This window comes from Salminus brasiliensis, chromosome 9 (genome assembly GCF_030463535.1).
Source record: "Salminus brasiliensis chromosome 9, fSalBra1.hap2, whole genome shotgun sequence".
Taxonomy (NCBI): domain Eukaryota; kingdom Metazoa; phylum Chordata; class Actinopteri; order Characiformes; family Bryconidae; genus Salminus; species Salminus brasiliensis.
Genome location: NC_132886.1, coordinates 16300553 through 16319662, shown reverse-complemented (window position 1 = coordinate 16319662; position 19110 = coordinate 16300553). Strand labels below are relative to the sequence as shown.

The window sequence follows — 19110 nt, the reverse complement described above, 5'->3', positions numbered from 1 at the left end:
AAATGGCCTTACTTAACAACAATAGTCAACAAGCCATAGCAAACTAAAGATAACAAACATTTTTGCATTTTGGAGCTCAGTTCATGAAATTTTCAAACGTTTGCATGCCACTGCATGTGTTGCATATATGTGTGTGCAGACTGTCTTAGCCATCTCCTGCCTTGAAACAAGTTAGCTGGCCTACAAATTTGACTGTGTGCAGGAAGCCCATTTCTCACAGGAAACAGTAATCACATCTGTTTTTCTATTAAAAAAAGGCTGAACAGAAGCAGAAGAGATATATGTGTTCAATTCTGAGGAGAGAGAAAACGAGAGCAGAACAAGAAACAAGCTTTTGCAGAAAAGCAACTGCTGCATTCACGCTCGCAAAATGAATGAAGAACTAGGTTCATACTCCTGATTTCCGTAACAAGCTTAAAGATTCAAAATAGGGAAGTTTAATGTGAAAACGTCTGCAATTTTATTATGTGCAAAAGTAAATGCAAAAGTAACAATGAAAAATATCTCCTCATGTTATTTTCATTTTTGATCAATGAATGAAACACTCATTCCTTTACTTACATGGCCATTTTTACACTCTTCAAGCTCTTTTTGCCTCAGAATTAAACAGGCAGTTTGAGTTTCTGTGCCTTTAGGACTTTGTTCAGATTGGCTGTGCTATAATGTGCCTTATTCAGAAAGCAGTCCAGGCTGAAACACGGCTTGTAACTTACACATAAATGGACAAGCCTAACTGCTGTAAGATGTGGATATAACATTGCTGTCCAATGAAAAACATGTAACTCCAAAATAGTGACTTTATAGGAGAAGGCAAAAGGGTTCTTAACTTAGAAAGGAAGTCAATGTAAAATAAGAGTCTGTTCCAAGTCATTTAGAGCATTTCTATTGGTCCATTCATTTACAAAGCAGCTCCAGAGTTCGACTCATGAAGAAAAATGACAAAAATGGAGATACATGCTTTTCATTGGACAGCAGCGATATATCTGTTGTTTTTTGTCACATCACAAAAACAATCCATTCAAATGGGCTGTCTGTGCAGCTTAATTATCATATAGAGACTTTTTTTTTTGTTTAAACTGGAGATGAATGGGGGGTTTTCTTAACAGCCTTTTCACACTGCATTAAACTCTTTGATTTTATACAGTGAGGGAAAATTCAGTTGTACGTAATATGGACCCTTTAATTAAACAATAGCTGCTTGACTGATCAAGAGTGTAATCCTTACCTGCATAGGTGCTCCTTTATCTTTTTGTACCGTTCTGTGCGTCAGCCAGTGGGCCTTCGCTCTTTGCCCCCGGTCCTTCCCTGCTGAAACAAAGTCACACACATGACTTCGCGGACAGAAAGACTACAGAAATTCAATTTGCATTTAAATACATGTATTACCATTTGCATGTTTTCAAATGCATCGGGAGGTTTTCAACCTATCTGTCATAATATCATTGTAAAAAAAAAGATCACAGATCTATCTGTCTGTGCGCAGAAACCATGTTATGCAGCATATGGGAATACTTTAGGTTAATACAACCCATTTTTATGGAAATCACCACATACTAAGGTCAGGCTCATCCATATTGCTCACTACAATGCCTAATTGGCTTAGACTGGCTATTAGACTCATCAGCTCCGGAGTGAAATTTAATTGTGGTCAATGGGTCAAACTTTTGCTTTCCATTAATCATGGGCAATTAGGGGGGATATTCAACAACATGAATCGTTCCATAGATCATAACTCTCCTCTTTGGGGGTCTTTAAACATGTCTGGGCTTGAGCTGAAGACGCTGAGGCTGAACATCCGAACCAGGGGACTCCAACAACAGTAACAGTTCGTAATCAGGTATTCTTTGCAAGGCGTTCTGAATATCAATAACTGCTCAAAGATTTCTTTAGAAGATGAAGGTGAGTTCAGGTTACCACGGGCCAAGAAATCTCTTTCTCTCCCGCTCTTTCTCTGTCTCCCTGTGACAGCCATGTTTAATGGGCGACTCGTACTGCCAAGAGAAACACATAAGCGTTCCCCCTCCCTGCTTGAACTCGGGCTTATCTGTCCATAACAGCTCTTCACCCAGGGCTGTCACCAAGCACAAATGTGGAAAAATAAGATCATTACCGTCCTCGCAATATCCATTTATGGCCCGAGTTGATGAAATACCTCGGCGACTAAAAAGGAAGCGATGGAATTGATCGGAGAGAGGGGGGAGTGTGAGAGTCTCTCACAGATCCACATTCTCTTTAGGTTCTTTTCATCTTCTTATTCTTCTGATGCTACACATCTCTTCTTTCATTTCAGCAGTACACACCATAAAAACCCTGTAGCCATGCCACAGCGGTAGGTCATAGTGCGACCTGTTGCTTGCCCAAAAATACTGCACACACACACACACACGCACACAGAGTCCGTCATCACAGTATCTGACCTCCGCTGAGAAAACTATTTAGCAAACCATAATGGGTTTAAGTGAAGCATTCGCCATGAGCTAACACATGGCATTGCACCATCATCAAACAGAGAGAGAGAGACAGAGAGAGTGAGAGAAAGACTGAAAGAGTGTGAGAAAGAGAGCGAGACAGTGAGAAAGACAGGGACATTTTGGCCAAAGCAGGAGTGGGGTTAACCGCTAGCCAAACAGAGACAGACTGAAAGAATGACCTTTCTCTGGTTGACATATCCACAGTCCCTTGGGCGTTCAATTGTGCACCACTTTCCTCTGGGATTCTCTAAAGGGGTCTCGCTCCTCTGACCAGGATTTTCGATTATATGGCTTGGGTGAAATTCAGAGATCCTACGTCAGTGAGAAAGATGATTATTCTCTCTCTCTCTCTCTCTCTCTCTCTCTCTCTCTCTCTCTCTCTCTCTGTGTGTGTCTTTGTCTTCCAATATAGCAAAAGAAAATTCTAGCTATCCCACACACACAGTTTTCTCTGTCTGTACTACCAAACCAAACATAATATTAAAACGACATGCCTAAAACTGTCTATGTCCTCCTCGTGCCTCCAAAACAGCTCTGACTTCGAGTCGAGTCATGAAGCCAGTAGCTCCTCCAGTAGCTCTCCTGTGGGATTGGACCAGATGCTTTTGCTTGCATTTACTCTGCATGTGCAACAATCAGCACTGGGTGCCCATGAGCCTGTTGTCAGTTCATCGATTGTCCTTCCTTGGAGCACTTTTGGTAGGTACTAAACTGTACACTGCAAACACCCCAAAAATACCTCCTGGCTTAGAGATGCTCTGACCCAGTCTAGCCATCACAAATCGGCACTTGTTATTTGCTCAGTTTCTTACATTTGCCTATTTTAGCAGGTTCCAAGTCATCCACTTCAAGCACTGACTGTTCATTTGCTGTGTAATGCACCCCACCCCTTGACAGGTGCCATTTTATGCCATATATATACAGCGTCATATCAGAATATTATGACTAGCCTTGGCTCTGATGGAACTAGCAAGACGTCGTGGCATGGACTGTATTAGGTGACGGAAGGTGTTCCTTGTAAAGGTTAACTGCTCCACAGTGCTCTGTAGCATTCACCGAAGTTGGCGTTCCCCTCTGGCATCAGTGGCTCGAAGGGTACACCTTCACTTTGGCGGCTCTAGAACATAACCACAAAAGTAAGGGTTTCCGAGATGCTACTACCCTTCGCTCTGTACCCTATTATCATGCTCTTTTGGACATTCAGATCGCATCCTTTGCCAATGACGATCATTTTTCACTTTGCTACAACTGACAGGGGTGGTCATAATATTCTGATATGACTGTATATGTTTGCAAAGGGTGGTAGCATCTCTCAAACCGCTAACCTTGAGAGATATTCTAGAGCCGTGGTACTGAAGGTGTACCCAGAATTGACTTTGAGTGCCTCATAATGGCATAAAAATGGTGCCACACAGGCCACTGAGGCCAACAATTCTGGTAAGTGGTACAGAGCAATCAATGCGCCACTGTGGAGCATTTATCGTCCATGCCACGACGTTTCACTAGTGTCATCTGAACCATTGGTGGAGTATATAACCAACATTACTCACTTAAGTTCATGTCAATGGTTTTAATGGTATGGCTGACCAGTCTACATCGACCCATTAAAATGTGCAGAACAGCAGAAGTTAAATAAAATGTTTATGTCAGGTACAATGAAACTTCACATTACATCTCTCCTACAGGCATCTCAAAGGCAGTACAGAGACTGCTGAAATGATATGTAATGTGTTGTAGTCCTTCTTGAGTGTGTATGTGTGTGTGTATGCATGGTCCTTGATGCATGTGTGTGTGCTCATGGTCCTCCTTGTATTCAGGTCTTTAGTTGGGCTGGGAGGGCTATGATGGAGGCCACAGCTCTGGGAAAGAAGCTGTCCCTCAGTCTACTGATGTGGGATCTTATTGTCCTGAACCGTTTGCTTGACGGCAGAGGTTCAAACAAGGAGCAACCGGGGTGTGTGATGTCTTTGATGATGCTGCTGGCCTTCTTCCTCAGTCAGCTAGCATAATTAAAAGTCCAAGTTTGGGAGCCCTGTTCCAACAATGCACTGTGCCGCCTTCACCGTGGCATGCAGCCCCTTTTGCTCGCCGGCCGTGCAGCTGGCATACCACACTGTTACGCAGTTGGGTTAGGATGCTTTCGATGGAGCTCCTGTGGAAATTCTGTAGAAGTGTCTGTGGGTTTCAGCGGCCTGTTAAAGCTTCCTGAGGAAGACAAAGTGTTTTTTTGACGGGATGTGAGGTGTCCATGTCAACTGTTTCGAAATATATACATGTAGAAAAACAACAGCCGTTTGACTTCATTTGACTCAGCCTTATTTATATGGAACGCTGTGCTCTGCAGAAAGTTCATTCATTCATCATGTTTGCATCTGAATGAAATATCTCTTACTAACTGTAACGGTATGTGTGATCCTTGTTAATTGTGTAGTTGAGCTACTTTTGCTTTCACAGGAGTTTAGTTTAGATGTAGCCTTTAACCAGCTGTGATTACGGATTTGCGAGTAGCTATGATATAAAACACTCAGGAAAGTTTATTGCATCACAGTACCAATAAAAAAAAAAAATAACAACATGTAGTGCTGGGCGATATGCCAGTTTATTCGGTTTACTGGTTAAAATCTGTCCTTATGGTCTGCGTTACTGTTATGCAACGGTAATAAAGCACAATGCGAAATATAGCACACGTAATTTAGATGCATCACAATCAGCACAAATGCTTAGCACCAATACGTTGCTACCAACAGTAGGCTAGAACATGCAGGCTTGTTGCTACCTGTTTCGCATCCTGAGCAGACTGAGCAGAGGATGCATATCGGGTAATCAGTAGCAATCTGACCTGCCAATTGCTGATCAAAAAAACTATACACAGCTAGAGTTAGTAGGGCATTGGAATGTGACAGTCATCTCTTGATAGGTAGTAGGGTGGTTCAGTGTAGATGAGCCAGTCAGATATCTGCTCCACTGTTAAATAGTGGAGTAAATGTATTAATATAAATTTAATATATTATATTTATATAGTTTATTATATAAATATCATATATTATGTGTATATATATATATATATATATATATATAATTTATTTATTTATTTATATATATATATTTTTATGTAAAGCCAAAAAGCTCAGGATGTCTTAAACGCTAAGTGATGCTGCTGGCTCTTGTTCTGATGCAGATAAACAAACAGTCCAGACTGGCTACCCAAAATCACACTTTAGCTGCCATATCTACACTGGCTAAACATGCTAACTCAGTGCTAGTGTAAGAGAAGAGAGGTCGAGTTAGCAGGCAAGCACACACACAAAACTCTACAGAGATGGCAAACACGTTCTAAACATGTTACAATAATGTTGCGAAACTCAAGCTTTCTGGGGTCAAACTTCACTTTAACCGCTTAAAATGCCAGCAAGTGTTATTACAAACTTCTATTACCAATTAATAACCTTCCCAGTTTGTACAGAAGTCCCTGTAGTTACTGAGTAATACAGCTTAGTGTGTAAAAAGCCTTGGAGTGTTCAGGGGTAACATTATTGTAATTATTTATTATAAATTATTTCCTTTCAAAAGATCAGTGTTCAAATGTTAATAGTTATTGTTTAGGTCTGTTTTGCACAATAAAAATATTTGATATGCAGGTTAGTTGTTAAATATGTGTCTTAGTAGAAATATAAGTTACTGCTGGCATACAAAGCCTTTCTAATAGGTTTCTATTTTTAAAAGAAGTCAATAAGTCATTTTTTAGAGTAAAGTTGGCTTTACTGTCATAAACTGTTGTACGACTTTTTTATGGTAGAGCCAAGGGAATTGTGACTGATCAACAGCCATTTTAATACTTAAATATTAAAATAAAAATTGTTGACATTATACAGCTGTTTCATGCATATTTGTTACTTTTCATGGTGCAAAGCAAACCCGACAGTACTAATTTAAAATACATATAATTCTATTTATGTGTAACCAATATAACAGTCAAATTCACAGTCAAATAAATAAATAAATAAATATAACTAAAAAGCACATTGAAAAAATACCATAGTACATATTTTTGGTCATACCGCCCAGCCATATAACATGTCATATTGCTCATCTATAGCTGAAATCATTTCATTTTATTTCTCAAATCAGAAAGAAGCATTTCCTCTTCTAAACTCCACTAAGAACTAGTGTCAACTTTAGTGAAATATATTTCCACGTGTATGCCAGTCAGTACAAATGGACAAGCATATCAAATGAAAGGCTCCAAAGGTGCCAGAACTCTCATTTCTCCCGTGAAAACTCATTAAATATATAAAAGCAACCGTGCTGTTATGATTACCTATTGATCATCTACACAGACTTCATTATAGAGCAATGAGATAAATGGATAAGGCGATTCTAGAGTTCCACTCCCTCTTAGATCCCTTCATCATTACTTCAACAACAAGGGGGGAGACAGAGAGGGGAGGGAAGGCAATTCAAGATCTTTTAACAGTCACATATCAACAGCTCTTCAAGGACTTCCTTTTTAACATTCTCTCTGAGAAAACGACAAAAAAAGAAGCTAAGCTTTCTGTCTGCAGAACAACCACCTCACCTTCCTGTTGCACAAGAAAAAGACTGTTTCCCAATCCGAACAGTTTATGGAGCTTGAGGGAGTCATTTGCTTGTACAGGGGAACTGAGGTAGAATTAGTGCTGCGCTGTGTGGCATCTGTTCATTTTCAGGATATTGGCCTGTGCAATACTGATATTGCAAAAGGCTGCAATATGAAAATGCAAACTCTGGGCTGTCGCAATGTGGTACGGGTACATATTAGCGCTGCCATGCAAAAACCTCCAAATCTCTGATCTATGATCTTTTCTTTCAATGGGAGTTAATGTAAAAAGACATTTTGGTCTTTGGTCAAATTATGTCAAAAAGTAAAAGCATGGCATGATGATGATATACTATATTTGTAGGGACTAATGACTGGATATGGTAGAACAGATTTTAGATTTGTGTTATTGACGATCTTTCAATCATTCTTATGATGTACAAATTGTGCGCTAGCTCAGAATATGGTTACAGCATTCATGTTTCCTTCATCGCTACGTTGCCCATCACCCATCCCTGTATGTTTCTGTGACAAAACAGCCCAATTTCCATCTCATGTATCTCCTCTAATCTGTCTTTCTATCTCCAGTGTCCAATATGTTAGTTGTCGCTGTGCTAATATTGGCACATTTCTATTTCCCCTTAAGAAACTGTGGTCTGATGTGATCTACTTTACCTGCAAACAAGAAGCCGGTCTCATAGAAAATATAAGCCATATAAGCGTTGAAAAACATGAAAAAATTTACCTATCACACAACTTCACACTCGGCGCCGGAAGTGGATAGCTTCCACACACTGGCAGGCCGCACCAGAGTCCACTTAAAGCAAACCCCAGACCACCGATTTAGAAGGACCAGAGATCGGTTCTCTGGGCCGCTTCCAGGCTCAAAAACACTACACACACTTGACCAAACGTACACTATCTAGCCCAGGTCTGGAAAAATAAAACACATGAACTTTACTTTTACTGTTGAATCGTTCCACCTACTGGACAAACTGAGTACGCAGTTGATAAATCCAGTTCTGATCATTTAGGTTGGAACCACGGCGTCCATATTTTGTATAGTCATTGCCCTGTACTTACATTAATCATGGGATATTAGATGCATCACAATCAGCACACATGCTTAGCACTAATATGTCGCTACCTACAGTAGGCTAGAACATGCACGCTTGTTGCTACCCGTTTCGCGTCCCCCACCCAATCTGTGCTGTGCTAACTGAGCAGAGGATGCATATCAGGTAGCCAGTTCAACGAAACAGAACTCTGGAGTGGTGCAGCTATCTACGCACTACGATATTGCAGGTTCCGTTCTCAGTGTTGCCACAGCCAAGCGCAACCAGGAGTCCCAGACAGCACAATTAACCTCATTCTCTCTGTGATGATAGGTTGGCCCTCCCTCTCCCCCATCACTCAGTGTGATGCTAGCCATCTGTTTGCTGATAGTAGCTAGTTAGTAAAAGTTTGGCAGTTTGTGTTCTCCTCCAATGCGTGCTCAGCTGTCCAACTGTCCTGTCTGAATAGGAAACAGCTGCCTGGCTTCATGTGACTCAGAGGAAGCACATGCTAGCCTTCACCCTCACAGCACAGGTTGCATTGTGTCCTAACTAGTAGGGAGTGACTAAATAGCATATGTGTTGTAAGAAGCCTTTTTTGTATGCTGTACGTATGCACACTGCTCATATGCAATAATACCCAAGATGTAGTGCTATAGAATGAGATATTGGCACTAGTCCGCTGTGGTTGCAGCCACAAGGCAGAAGGCATTTATTAAGTGAAACTTCCAGCACTCAGGCATGGCCCTAAAGACTGCATATTCTCAGTTATTATCCTTATTAAAAACAGAGAATGCCTCATACAGCTCTCTGTGTTCTACCTTATAGGTTACTTCCGTTTTGGTGTTCTTGTTCTTCATGTTTTCCATGTTTTTTCATGAAGTGTGACTGACTTAACTGCAGCAGTCAGGAGCTAGTCATAGACTAAATATAACATCCGTGCGATGCGATTCTTTTGCGGCTGGTGTGGACAGCTTCATTGCTTATAATGGGGGTGTTTTGATTTTGTCACTGTCACTTGTCGTTAGGACAAGGTGTTATTTGTTGCAGTTTTTTTTTTTTTTTTTGAGTACCGGGCTCGCTACTCGTAATTTTATGCTCGTCTGCTACTTTTAAGAGCTGATGGTCATTGATAGGTTACAGCCGAATAAGGCACTGAGTGGTACTGAAAGAGGTTCGGTCAGATTGCCATTTTATTGGCACTCATGGAATACCTCTCGGTCAATTGAATTGCAAGGTCAGAGCAAACGGAACTAACTGTGGAATAACAGGAGATTTTCTGTGGCATGTTAGTGCCAAGCTAATGGTGAAGTACATTTACTTTCCGCACACTGGGTTTAATACAACTGACATTCCAGTACCGATGCACGTACACGTGGTGTACGACTGTAAAAGTAACCTGTCGATATCTAAGGGTAAAGGACAGAGACTGTGGTACGGTGCTAGGCCTGCACTGAACATTAACGCTGTGTGGTTTGGTTGGAATGAGGTTTGGTCCAACAGAGTGAGACAGTGGTTTGAATGAGGTTTGGTGTAGGAATGCGAGAGGATGGCCTTGAATGGAGGTTTGCTACAGGAGCGCGAGAGGATGGCCTGAATGAAGCTGTTTCTATCGCTCTTTCCAGGGCGCCGTTTAAAGCGAGTGCAATCTCAAAGCGCCCCAGGGACCAGACTCCACACTGACAGCTCACAAAACCGCACTAACACTGTTCCGGCACCTTCACAAACGAATAATACCCTAAATTCTTCCAATTTCCCTCTTTCATCTCTCTTCTTCTCTCACTACGCTTTCGCCGGCACCCTCTTTTACTGCCTTTCTCTATCTGTGTATTTATCTGTTTTCATTTTTTTCCACAGTTACAGCACAAGTGCACCTACCAGTTTGCACATAATCCAGCCTGGCTCAGGCATGTTTCAATATTCCCCTTCAGTGGCAACCAAATACTGTTCAACATCACAATGCATAGTTTGCATGTCCATCTGCATTAAGCAGTTATTCAAATAGAGTGCAGTTGTGAGTGTGTGCAATAAATCCACTATGCATAGGGTTGTAAAAATGGAGTGAAATTGTTTATGCAAAGCTAAGCTTGAAAATGGAACCTTCATAAAAACACATAGTGCTTCAAATGGCCTAACGAAGTGGATGCTAAACGATTAGGCGCAAAATAAAAAAGAATACTGTTATGATAGCGCTCAGGCCACACTGCTCTTAACAGCTCTCAAAAGGCACGTGCACCATATCTAATATCTGAGAGGGTTTATGTTCAGCTATTATCTTGAGACAAAAGCGCCATAGGCCAGTGGCTAATGGAACATTCCAGAAATTAGGGGCTTTTTAGACATACTGATGAAACCCCAAAAGTCATCTATCTTGCCTCTCATCGCATAAACATAAGGCATATAAATGAGTAATGGCACCATAACTAACTGAAGCGGCAATGCGGAGCAGTGGGCTCCGTGGGAAAGCTGCTAAAAAAGCCTGACTGTTCCGTTCGGCTCGGTAATGCTTTGAAAATATTCTACATAAACAGGAAAGGAATGGACCTGAGCTATTCTTACGAATGTGTTCTGATGCCAATGGACTACAGAAAAGAAAACGTCTCTGGCTCATTTTAAACCAGGTCACTAATGGCTTTCTCGCTCTTAGTTTAAGTATGGCGCGCGCTTGTGTCTGTGTGTAGTCCAGCATAGTCCTGCTCTGTAGCTCAATGGACAAGAGCACTTGTCCCATTTTAAAATTCCTTCTTGCTCAAGAATAGCAGAGTGTGCATGCAGGGAGCGCTGGGGTTGAATGAGTCAGAGAATTAGACCTCTAAAAATGCTGCTGCATAACAAGCCTGAGAGCAAGTTCTCGCGCAAATCAAACAGCCCCTTCGCGATGACGCATGACCGCATTATCAACTTTATCATAGATACGATTCTTGTAATCTCTGGCTGATCTGAATAGGCAGCGGAGGCAGAGCTCCTAATGGGTTATGTAATTCGGAGCGCTGCTGTGATCACTCGCAAGGCGAAGCAGGCAAGGTAACTGTATGCAAAAAGTGGCTCCCTCTTTAAAAGCCTTTGGAGATGTTGTCCACAAGCACAGCCGGATAACATCTGTAGCCTTGTTAGAAATGCATTAAAAAGTCCGCCGACAAGAACGAGAGCAGGACTTGAACTGAAATCCCAGAGTCCCAGGTCAAATCTGGCGAGTGGTGGCTCATGTACAGTGCAGAATACGGGAGGCTGGAGGCGCATTTGTACTGAACTAAGTGGGAAAGAACATGTGGGAATCAGAGAACAGATTGGACAGATCTTTGACCATTCAAAAGTTTTCACACAGTTACTTTATATTAGATTAACCTACAAAGAAGAAGAAAATAAAATAGTAGGCCTCAAAGTGGCATGTGCAAAAGTTTGGAAATCCTTTCACTTATAAAGCGGGTAGTTTCCACTGTGTGAAACATCATTAAGAAATAACAGTTAAGTCAAGACTAAATCTGGCAAATAGAACAAATAGCAAAGCATAACCAGCAAAGGACCTGCAAGGAAGGCTTCAGCCAGCCTCACATCAAATGACTGTTCGAACAATTCTTCAAGCAAATTTCCAATGTTGGAGTAAAATCCTTTGAGTCTTGCTAGAGTTGCAGTGCGTTCCTGTCGTCTCGATGGTTCAGGATTGCTCGTCTTGACGTTGCAAAAAATCTACCAATAAATCAAAGGATACCTCTAAGCTTAGACATTACTAAACACAAGACAATAAGGTGACCATAGTACTCTAATCGTCCAAGTACTCTCTGAAGAGGTGGGTCTTCAGTCTATGTTTGAAGACAGCGAGCGACTCTGCTGTTCGGACACCCAGGGGAAGCTCGTTCCACCACTTTGGTGCCAGGACAGAAAAAAGCCTGGACGCTTGTCTTCCACAAATTTTGAGGGATGGCGGGTCGAGCCGAGCCGTACTTGAAGCTTGAAGGGCTCTAGGTGCGGATCGGCTTTTGACCATAATGATGTCTTTGTCTGTGAGTTATGACAAACTATCTAGAGAGTCAAATTCTTCTAGTGTTTGGTTAGCATTAGCTGACACAGGAATGGTGGTACACTGTATAAGATCGTTGAGAAACGTTTGGAGCACGTTCCGTGGAGGAACCTTCTTCTTCTAAAAACCTTTTCTTGGTGGTTCCTCAAAGCACCTTAAGCTTTCAACTGAAGAACTTCCAAAGGTTCTTCAACAATCTTGTCCTTTTAGAAGTGCAGTGTTACTTAAACATGATCTGCAAGGAAGTGTTATCAGAAAGAAAGCTTACCTGCGAGCTCAACACGAACGCTGACATGTGAAGTATGAAGAGCAACTTCTAGATAAGCCAGAGGCATTTTAGAAACAAGTGCTGCAAAATGATTTCACAGGACTTGCTTCTAAATTGCCTCTGGCTTATCTAGAAGTTAACATGAAATCCTTCAGCCAAATATAAGGAGCAACATTTGATGAAAAGAACACCTTGTCAACTGTTAAACAGTGGATCAGGAGGATCAGTTATTGCTTTGGAGCTGTATGATAACCAGTAGCATAGAAATCTCTAGAAAATCCTGGAAAATCCTGGAAGCAAATGTGACATGTTCAGTCAAGAAACTGGTGCTAAAATAGGCTGATATCTACAAAATATACATACAAGTCTCCCATGAAAACATTTCAGCTGAACCTTCTGTAATCACCCTTACAGTTGCGAAATGCTGTTTCACAATTGTTTTTGCCATTAAAGGTTTTTAACTCACTTTCCTACAGATAAATGAGAGGAAGAAAATAATTAGCGCTTCTCTAGGAAGCACTACTGGGGATCTGTACTTCCAAATGCCATCACACTCCACAATTCCTCTGCTCAGCATGCTATGGTACCCCCCAGCCTCTCAGAACGAACAACAGGACTGAATCTTTCCACACAAACAATAGCCTATGTAACACACAGCACTTCCTTCTCACATGATTACGCTTTTTTGTGTTGCACATATTATTTTCTCACACACATCTGCAATACCTCACATTCCCCACACACCACTGAACCACGCAGAATCTGTCTATCTGTCTAAACTGGCAGTCAAAAGGAATTGCTCAGATACACATGTCATACTCTGATGTTTAGCAGCTGTGTTGGATGTGTTGGCATCTGTCTCTTCTTTTTTTGGTGGAGACCCACAAAGAAATGCCTTGGTGTGCCAGCAAAACAATGCAAGAAGTTGTACCACTCACATGAGGAGTGAGCTGAGGAGTGAGGACGTTCAGGTGAAGAAGAAAAGACTAACCTCTATAAGAGGCCTGTGGGGGGAAAAATGGGGTACAACTGGGGGGAAACCATGTTTATTAAAAATACATTAAAGTGTTGTGAGGCAGTCATCAAAGCTAGAGGAGGACCTAACAGACACTCTCAGTTAGTTAGCTGCTTATATCGGCAATGGGCAGACTGGACAGACAAAATCAGAGAGCAACATCTGCTCAATGATGTGATTGATCATTGATGTGCATGATGTGATCAGTCATTAGCTCAATCTCTCACGACACTCGAATAAGACCCTGTGATTTCTGCGATGTGGAGAACACGGACAGAATTGTGGAATGGAGACATACAAATGGATCTTAGATACATACAGGGGAAATCAGGATATGGAGGACTGGGTCCGGTTATTCAATGATGAGCTTGAGGTTGTCGGGTTGAGGAAGGAAATGATGGAGGCTATTAATAGCATTGATGAGCCTTTTTGCCAGGTAAGTTAAAACTGTAGTAAAACCGAGTTTAGTTCGCTGCATCGTGTCAGGTGGCCACTGGCGGTTTACGAGGGTGCAGAGGGTAGAAAGAATTATGAACAATGCTACAAGGAAGTGGATGGGGCTGCCACATTACCTTAGCAGTATGGCATGATTTAGAAGAGGGGTGCTGGAACTACTGCTGGTAACTACTTAAAAAAAAAATAAAACTGGTGGTGGGTCCAAAGCACACCCAGAATCACTGGGTGCACAGCCAGATTATACCCCCCTCCCTGGACAGGGTCCCAGTCATTCGCAGGATACCACAAGCACCCATTCACTCCCAGCGGAGCAGCAATACAGCAAAGCCTCATTTCTGCCCCTTTACAAACAAAAGATCAAACACAAAAATATCTTTGTAATTATATTTCTACATTTATTAGAAATGTCAGTGTGCTGGTATCAGCCCGGAAACCCAGTATTGATGCTCCCCTTCCTTCACAACATGTTTCCCCCTGTTTTTTTGTTTTATGATTTACAGCATTACAAAGCAATACCTGAGCTTAACACCTGACTCATCTAACTCATTTTACGCACAGAAAGTGAGGGCATTCCACATCTAATGGAGAGAGCAGTCATGAGCCACTACAGTAGAGTAGTCAGGGGTCATTTTTTAACTTCGTCCACTGACAAATCTCAGGGTTTCCCCTGTGCAGCGTCCCCACACACAGCAGACACCTCGGCAGATCGAGAGGGAGAACAGCTGGCTAGAGCCGCTGCTTTAGGTGGAAATCAGCACCACGCAGCTACACTGACTGACAGATCCTCACTTTTAAAAGTCTCAGAGGGGAGGGAGGGGGGAGAGGGGGGCTGCGACTGTTGTTGATAAACGTCGATCGACCACGCTGGACTTGTGAAACAGCAAACTGACCAATACCCCTTCTCCCCCCGCTAGGATATGGGCTAAAGCCATCAGAGAAGAGAAGAGGGCAGTTTGGCAACGCTAACGGTCGTGTCCCCCCACGTCCTCCCTCGTACATCGCCATCCGTCCTTTTACGGTATTACCACACACCGCCTCTACAGAACCACAAACACGCCATCAAGCCTCTACTTTACTTTCTGAAAGGCTGCTGAGCACCAACACAGCTTCGCCTCCCCCCCAGTACAAAAGTTCTCCATCTGTTGCGCGCAACTGGTCGCTCGATGTTGAACCGGGCAACTTTTCCAGCTGAAGCCCCCTTTTCTCACCTCTCTCAGCTCCTAGCTCTCCATTGCCCGTCTCCAGCAAGCCGCTCAGCAGCAGGAGACTGAAGAGTATCCGTGCGTGTGTCTCCGGCGAGCTGTGTCCATGTTTCTGTCGGTGTTTGGTGTACATCCCTGCGGCCGGTCGCCGTCTGCCGCTCCGCTCCTCTCCGCTCCTCTCCTCCCTTCTACTCTCCTTTTCTTCTCTTCCCCCGGCGAGTGAGAACAGGAGAACCGGAGCGAAGCCTCTGCTCCCCTCCCTCCCTCCCTCCCCTCACAGAAACAAAGCCCTTCGCCGTTTGGCTCTAACGCGCAGAAATGAGCAGCCTGTTAGCGGCAGCCCAGCCTCGACCAGGCGCTCCAGAGCGCACGTGCTGGAGTGAATGGAGGTGTTTTGAAAGAGAGCACGAAGCAGCACGAGACCATATAAAGTATACGCTCACGCGCCGGCACAGTTAACCCCTTCAGCCCCGGGTTCGCCGTTCATCTTTCAGGCTTCAGTATACGTACTGTTAAACTAATAGACTGTGGGTTTAGACACTATTGGGCTTTTCAATGCAAGAAAATCCCCTTAAAAATCTGTGTGGCGAGGAAGAGGCCTTTCCACTGACAGCAGCTAATCCTTTTATTAAGGATACAGTTTGTAACATTGTCTTGAAGTGAGTGGGCTCCCCCATTTTAGAATAAAGGGTCTTGCACCAAACTTTTTAACTTTTTGGCCTTTTTTCTTTTTAATACATATATTGATCTCTCTCTCTCTCTCTCTCTCTCTCTCTATATATATATATATATATATATATATATATATATATATAACTGGTGTTGTCACAAAGCAGCTTTACACAATCAGTAATTAGTAAAAAATAAATCAAATAATCAAATAATTAAATTAAATAACCAACATGAAACCAAAGACCCCCAGTGAGAAAGCCGAAGGCCACAGTGGCAAGGAAAAACTCCCTCAAAGCCGGAGAAGGAAATCTTGGGAAGAACCAAGACTCACAAGCATGACCCATCCTCCTCTGGTCAGAACTATTTATATTATATATTATATACTATATTATATTATATTGTATAACTGATAAATGTCACTGAACCACTATACCTATAGTAAAATGAATGGAATTCCCCTTTCACTATTCAGTCCTAACACCTCCTAATGACCTGTCAGTGTATCCAATATGACCCTCCGGTTCTTTCATTGTTTAGTGTTTTCTATCTTCTCTTTTTTCTGACATAACTCTTCTTTACTGATATGTTACAACTTAGTTAGTTCATTTTATTGAGAAAACACACAAATGTCCAGAACTCAGTTTCCCATAAGCATCTTAGTGTTAAACTCATCTTAACTGGAAGAGAAAGAGAGAGGGTTCAGCGTGATGCTCGCTCAGATGCTTTTGGGAAACTGAGCCCTGAGAGTTAAACAAAAAATAGACCCAGTTTCCCGCCAGCATCCTACAGTTAAGATCTTTTTAATTGGTAGGGAGAGTGTTGAGTGTGAGGCTCGCTCGTCCATTGAGGAAGCTTTCTAAGCTAGACGGATTCTGGAAATCCAGCCCAGATTGTAATCGATCTACAATGTAGACCATGTAAAGCATCCATATCTCTGACCGACTTTTTCAAGACTTGTGTGTGTTTATTAATCAAATATCAATTATCAAGCTATACGCTCCACAAGCAATCCCTTCAGAGCCGTCCAAATGAAAGATAAGTGTAAAAAGTAAAATATCAAGGGAGATTTCAGGTAAACGCCTGGTGCCATTTTTGCTAAAGTGGAGCTTTTCTATGTACTTTTCTATGCTGAATTGCGTTTAAAGAGGATCTGACTTAAATTTCGTACAGTGGCTTTCAGATTGAGTCGGACAGTTTGGAGAGATAAAATGGGACGCTACTCATTTAAAAACCAAAGGCAGTTACATAATGCTTGAGAAAAAAACTCCAGCTTTATCGTTTTACTGAGCTGAAGTTCCCCACTTTCCCTGAACTCACCCTGCTCAGTTAAGGAGTGGACTTTCTCCAGTCTGATCACTGAGCAGAGGCTAATTTAGGGACACATTTATGGTACTTTTTAAATGGCACTTAGTTTTGTTTGTTTCTTTTTGTAAGAGTGAAGTGCATAACAGACTTATAAACACACTACTGGAACTAAAATACTCAGAGTTGGCATAAATGTGTGGGTGTACTGCTGCAGGATGCGTCTCCATCTTTTTGGAACAGAACATGTTTATGCACTTGGGGAAATGTCAGATGGTTTCACAATGACCGCTGAAAAAGTTCACTGGGCCTTTTTGTTCTAAATTTATCATTAAGGCTAATGTACCTGCACCAGCAACCAAACAGTACAGACTGAGAACACATGAGCCCCATCAGCTGCCATTTCACTGCAAAAAGGATGTCTGGGTGGGTGTGATCATCTTAAATCTAGACTTTTTGATTCATTTAATGGAGTGAAAGTGTTTATTTGGTCAGAGAACTGTGCTTGTTTCATCAAAACTATATTATCTGCAGTATTTGTTCAAATTAGCTAAATAATCTGCCAATGGAATAAGGCCGTTATTTTAGCAGATACCAACAGCAGATACACTTCAAACAAGTAAACAACAGTCTAGACATAAGCTTAGTCTATTCTTTCCATACACATAATGGGAAATATTAAATATGAAGAAAATATTTAAAGGATTTGACGGGATATCAATGAAAATTGAACGATCCATTTCGTTTGGTTTAAAGGGCCAGGCTCGCAAAGTTGGCACTGTGTTGTTTACAGAGACAGATGTCTTATGAATGCATGCAGTGTAAGAAGCTTGAAGAGATCTTGTCTGAGTTTTTATTTAGTTTTATTTATTTATTTATGTATCCTCTTAATTAATCCTGAAAAGGAAAAAAAAAAAGTGAAATCATCTTTGACCCCTAAGCAAAACCCGACCCCCTGGCAGTGTTCGTTGTAGACGGTTTGGGCACACAGGTACAGAAACAGCAGTCACTCTGGTTGGATGTCTTGTATGAAAGTCGTTAAGCTTAAACAGGTATCCTGTTTCAGGCCTGGTTGGGTTCAGGGGGAAGGAGACTGAAAATTAGACCAACAAGTCTGTGTTGCGGCTGCTGTTGCATCAGGGCCTTTTGACAGCAACACCAAACCTCTGATCTCCACTATACACAGTGGGTTAGCTTAACTCTAATCTCGGTGTATAAAAGAGTCCTCAATTGGGATTCTCCACTCTGACTCCTTCCTGCGTAAGACTGGACAGAAACTAAATGGTACCCCATGTGTCAGAGTTCACTTTCTCAAAAGTGTCTACGCCATGTGAATATCAATGCAAAACTGGCGGACGTTGTTTTGTAGTGTGATATTCTTGCACGCCCCACTGTTTCACTTATTAATTTTTGATTAGGCCCAGCACAGCAGGTGGTGGAGCTCCCTAAAAACAAATGAGAAAAAGACTCATGCTTCCTTCACACTTAACTAATAACTAATCATCTTTTGAAGAAGCCATAATCTCCCCTCTAACCTTGCATAACCAATGATTTGGGGCTTCGATTGGAAAACTACTTTAGGATTTACATTTATGAAACATCATGGATGCTTTCAGTTCTCGTTTTTGCGAGAATGGTCAATTATAAGAGTAACCAGTTTTGAATGTATATTTGCAAAGCCTTGTTATTATATATCAATAAATTACCCATTAATTGTGACGGCCAAGTTAAAACTGGATGTGATTTTTTTATTGTCCTTGGCTGACATCTAGTGAATATTTAGGATATTGCATGCACATCTGCACAAATCTCTAACTGCAACTGTAATCTAATAAAATCATCCCTATAATGCACCAGAATAGTTGAATATAACTGCATTTTCCTATCTGTCTTCAGTTTGGCCTGATCTGTAGAGTTTGGCCACAACAAATATACTGTCACAACTGATTAGCATGAGGATCCACATGGCTACCAAATCAGGCAAACGCAATAGAAGTTAAATATGGAGTTTTCTTCATTTGTTTTGGCTGCAGTCAGCCCACATACTTCTATACCATAGGGTGGAGAGGGACAAA

At 41.9% G+C, this 19110-nt stretch overlaps 1 protein-coding gene across 3 annotated transcripts in view; it reads right to left on the bottom strand.

The window, feature by feature from the left end:
* adam19a (ADAM metallopeptidase domain 19a) overlaps positions 1-15305 on the bottom strand; it is a 106064-nt gene extending 90759 nt beyond the window's left edge. For 2 of the 3 annotated variants that reach the window (XM_072687590.1, XM_072687592.1), the window contains exons 1-2: positions 15068-15305; positions 1226-1308 (exon numbers count right to left, since the gene is read on the bottom strand). In XM_072687590.1, the coding sequence (XP_072543691.1) occupies positions 1226-1308; positions 15068-15194 (210 nt within the window). In that variant the 5' untranslated portion in view covers positions 15195-15305. The remainder of the gene's footprint in view (positions 1-1225; positions 1309-15067) is intronic. The other variant, XM_072687591.1, reaches the window with a different exon arrangement.
* Between the last annotated feature and the right edge of the window lie 3805 nt (positions 15306-19110).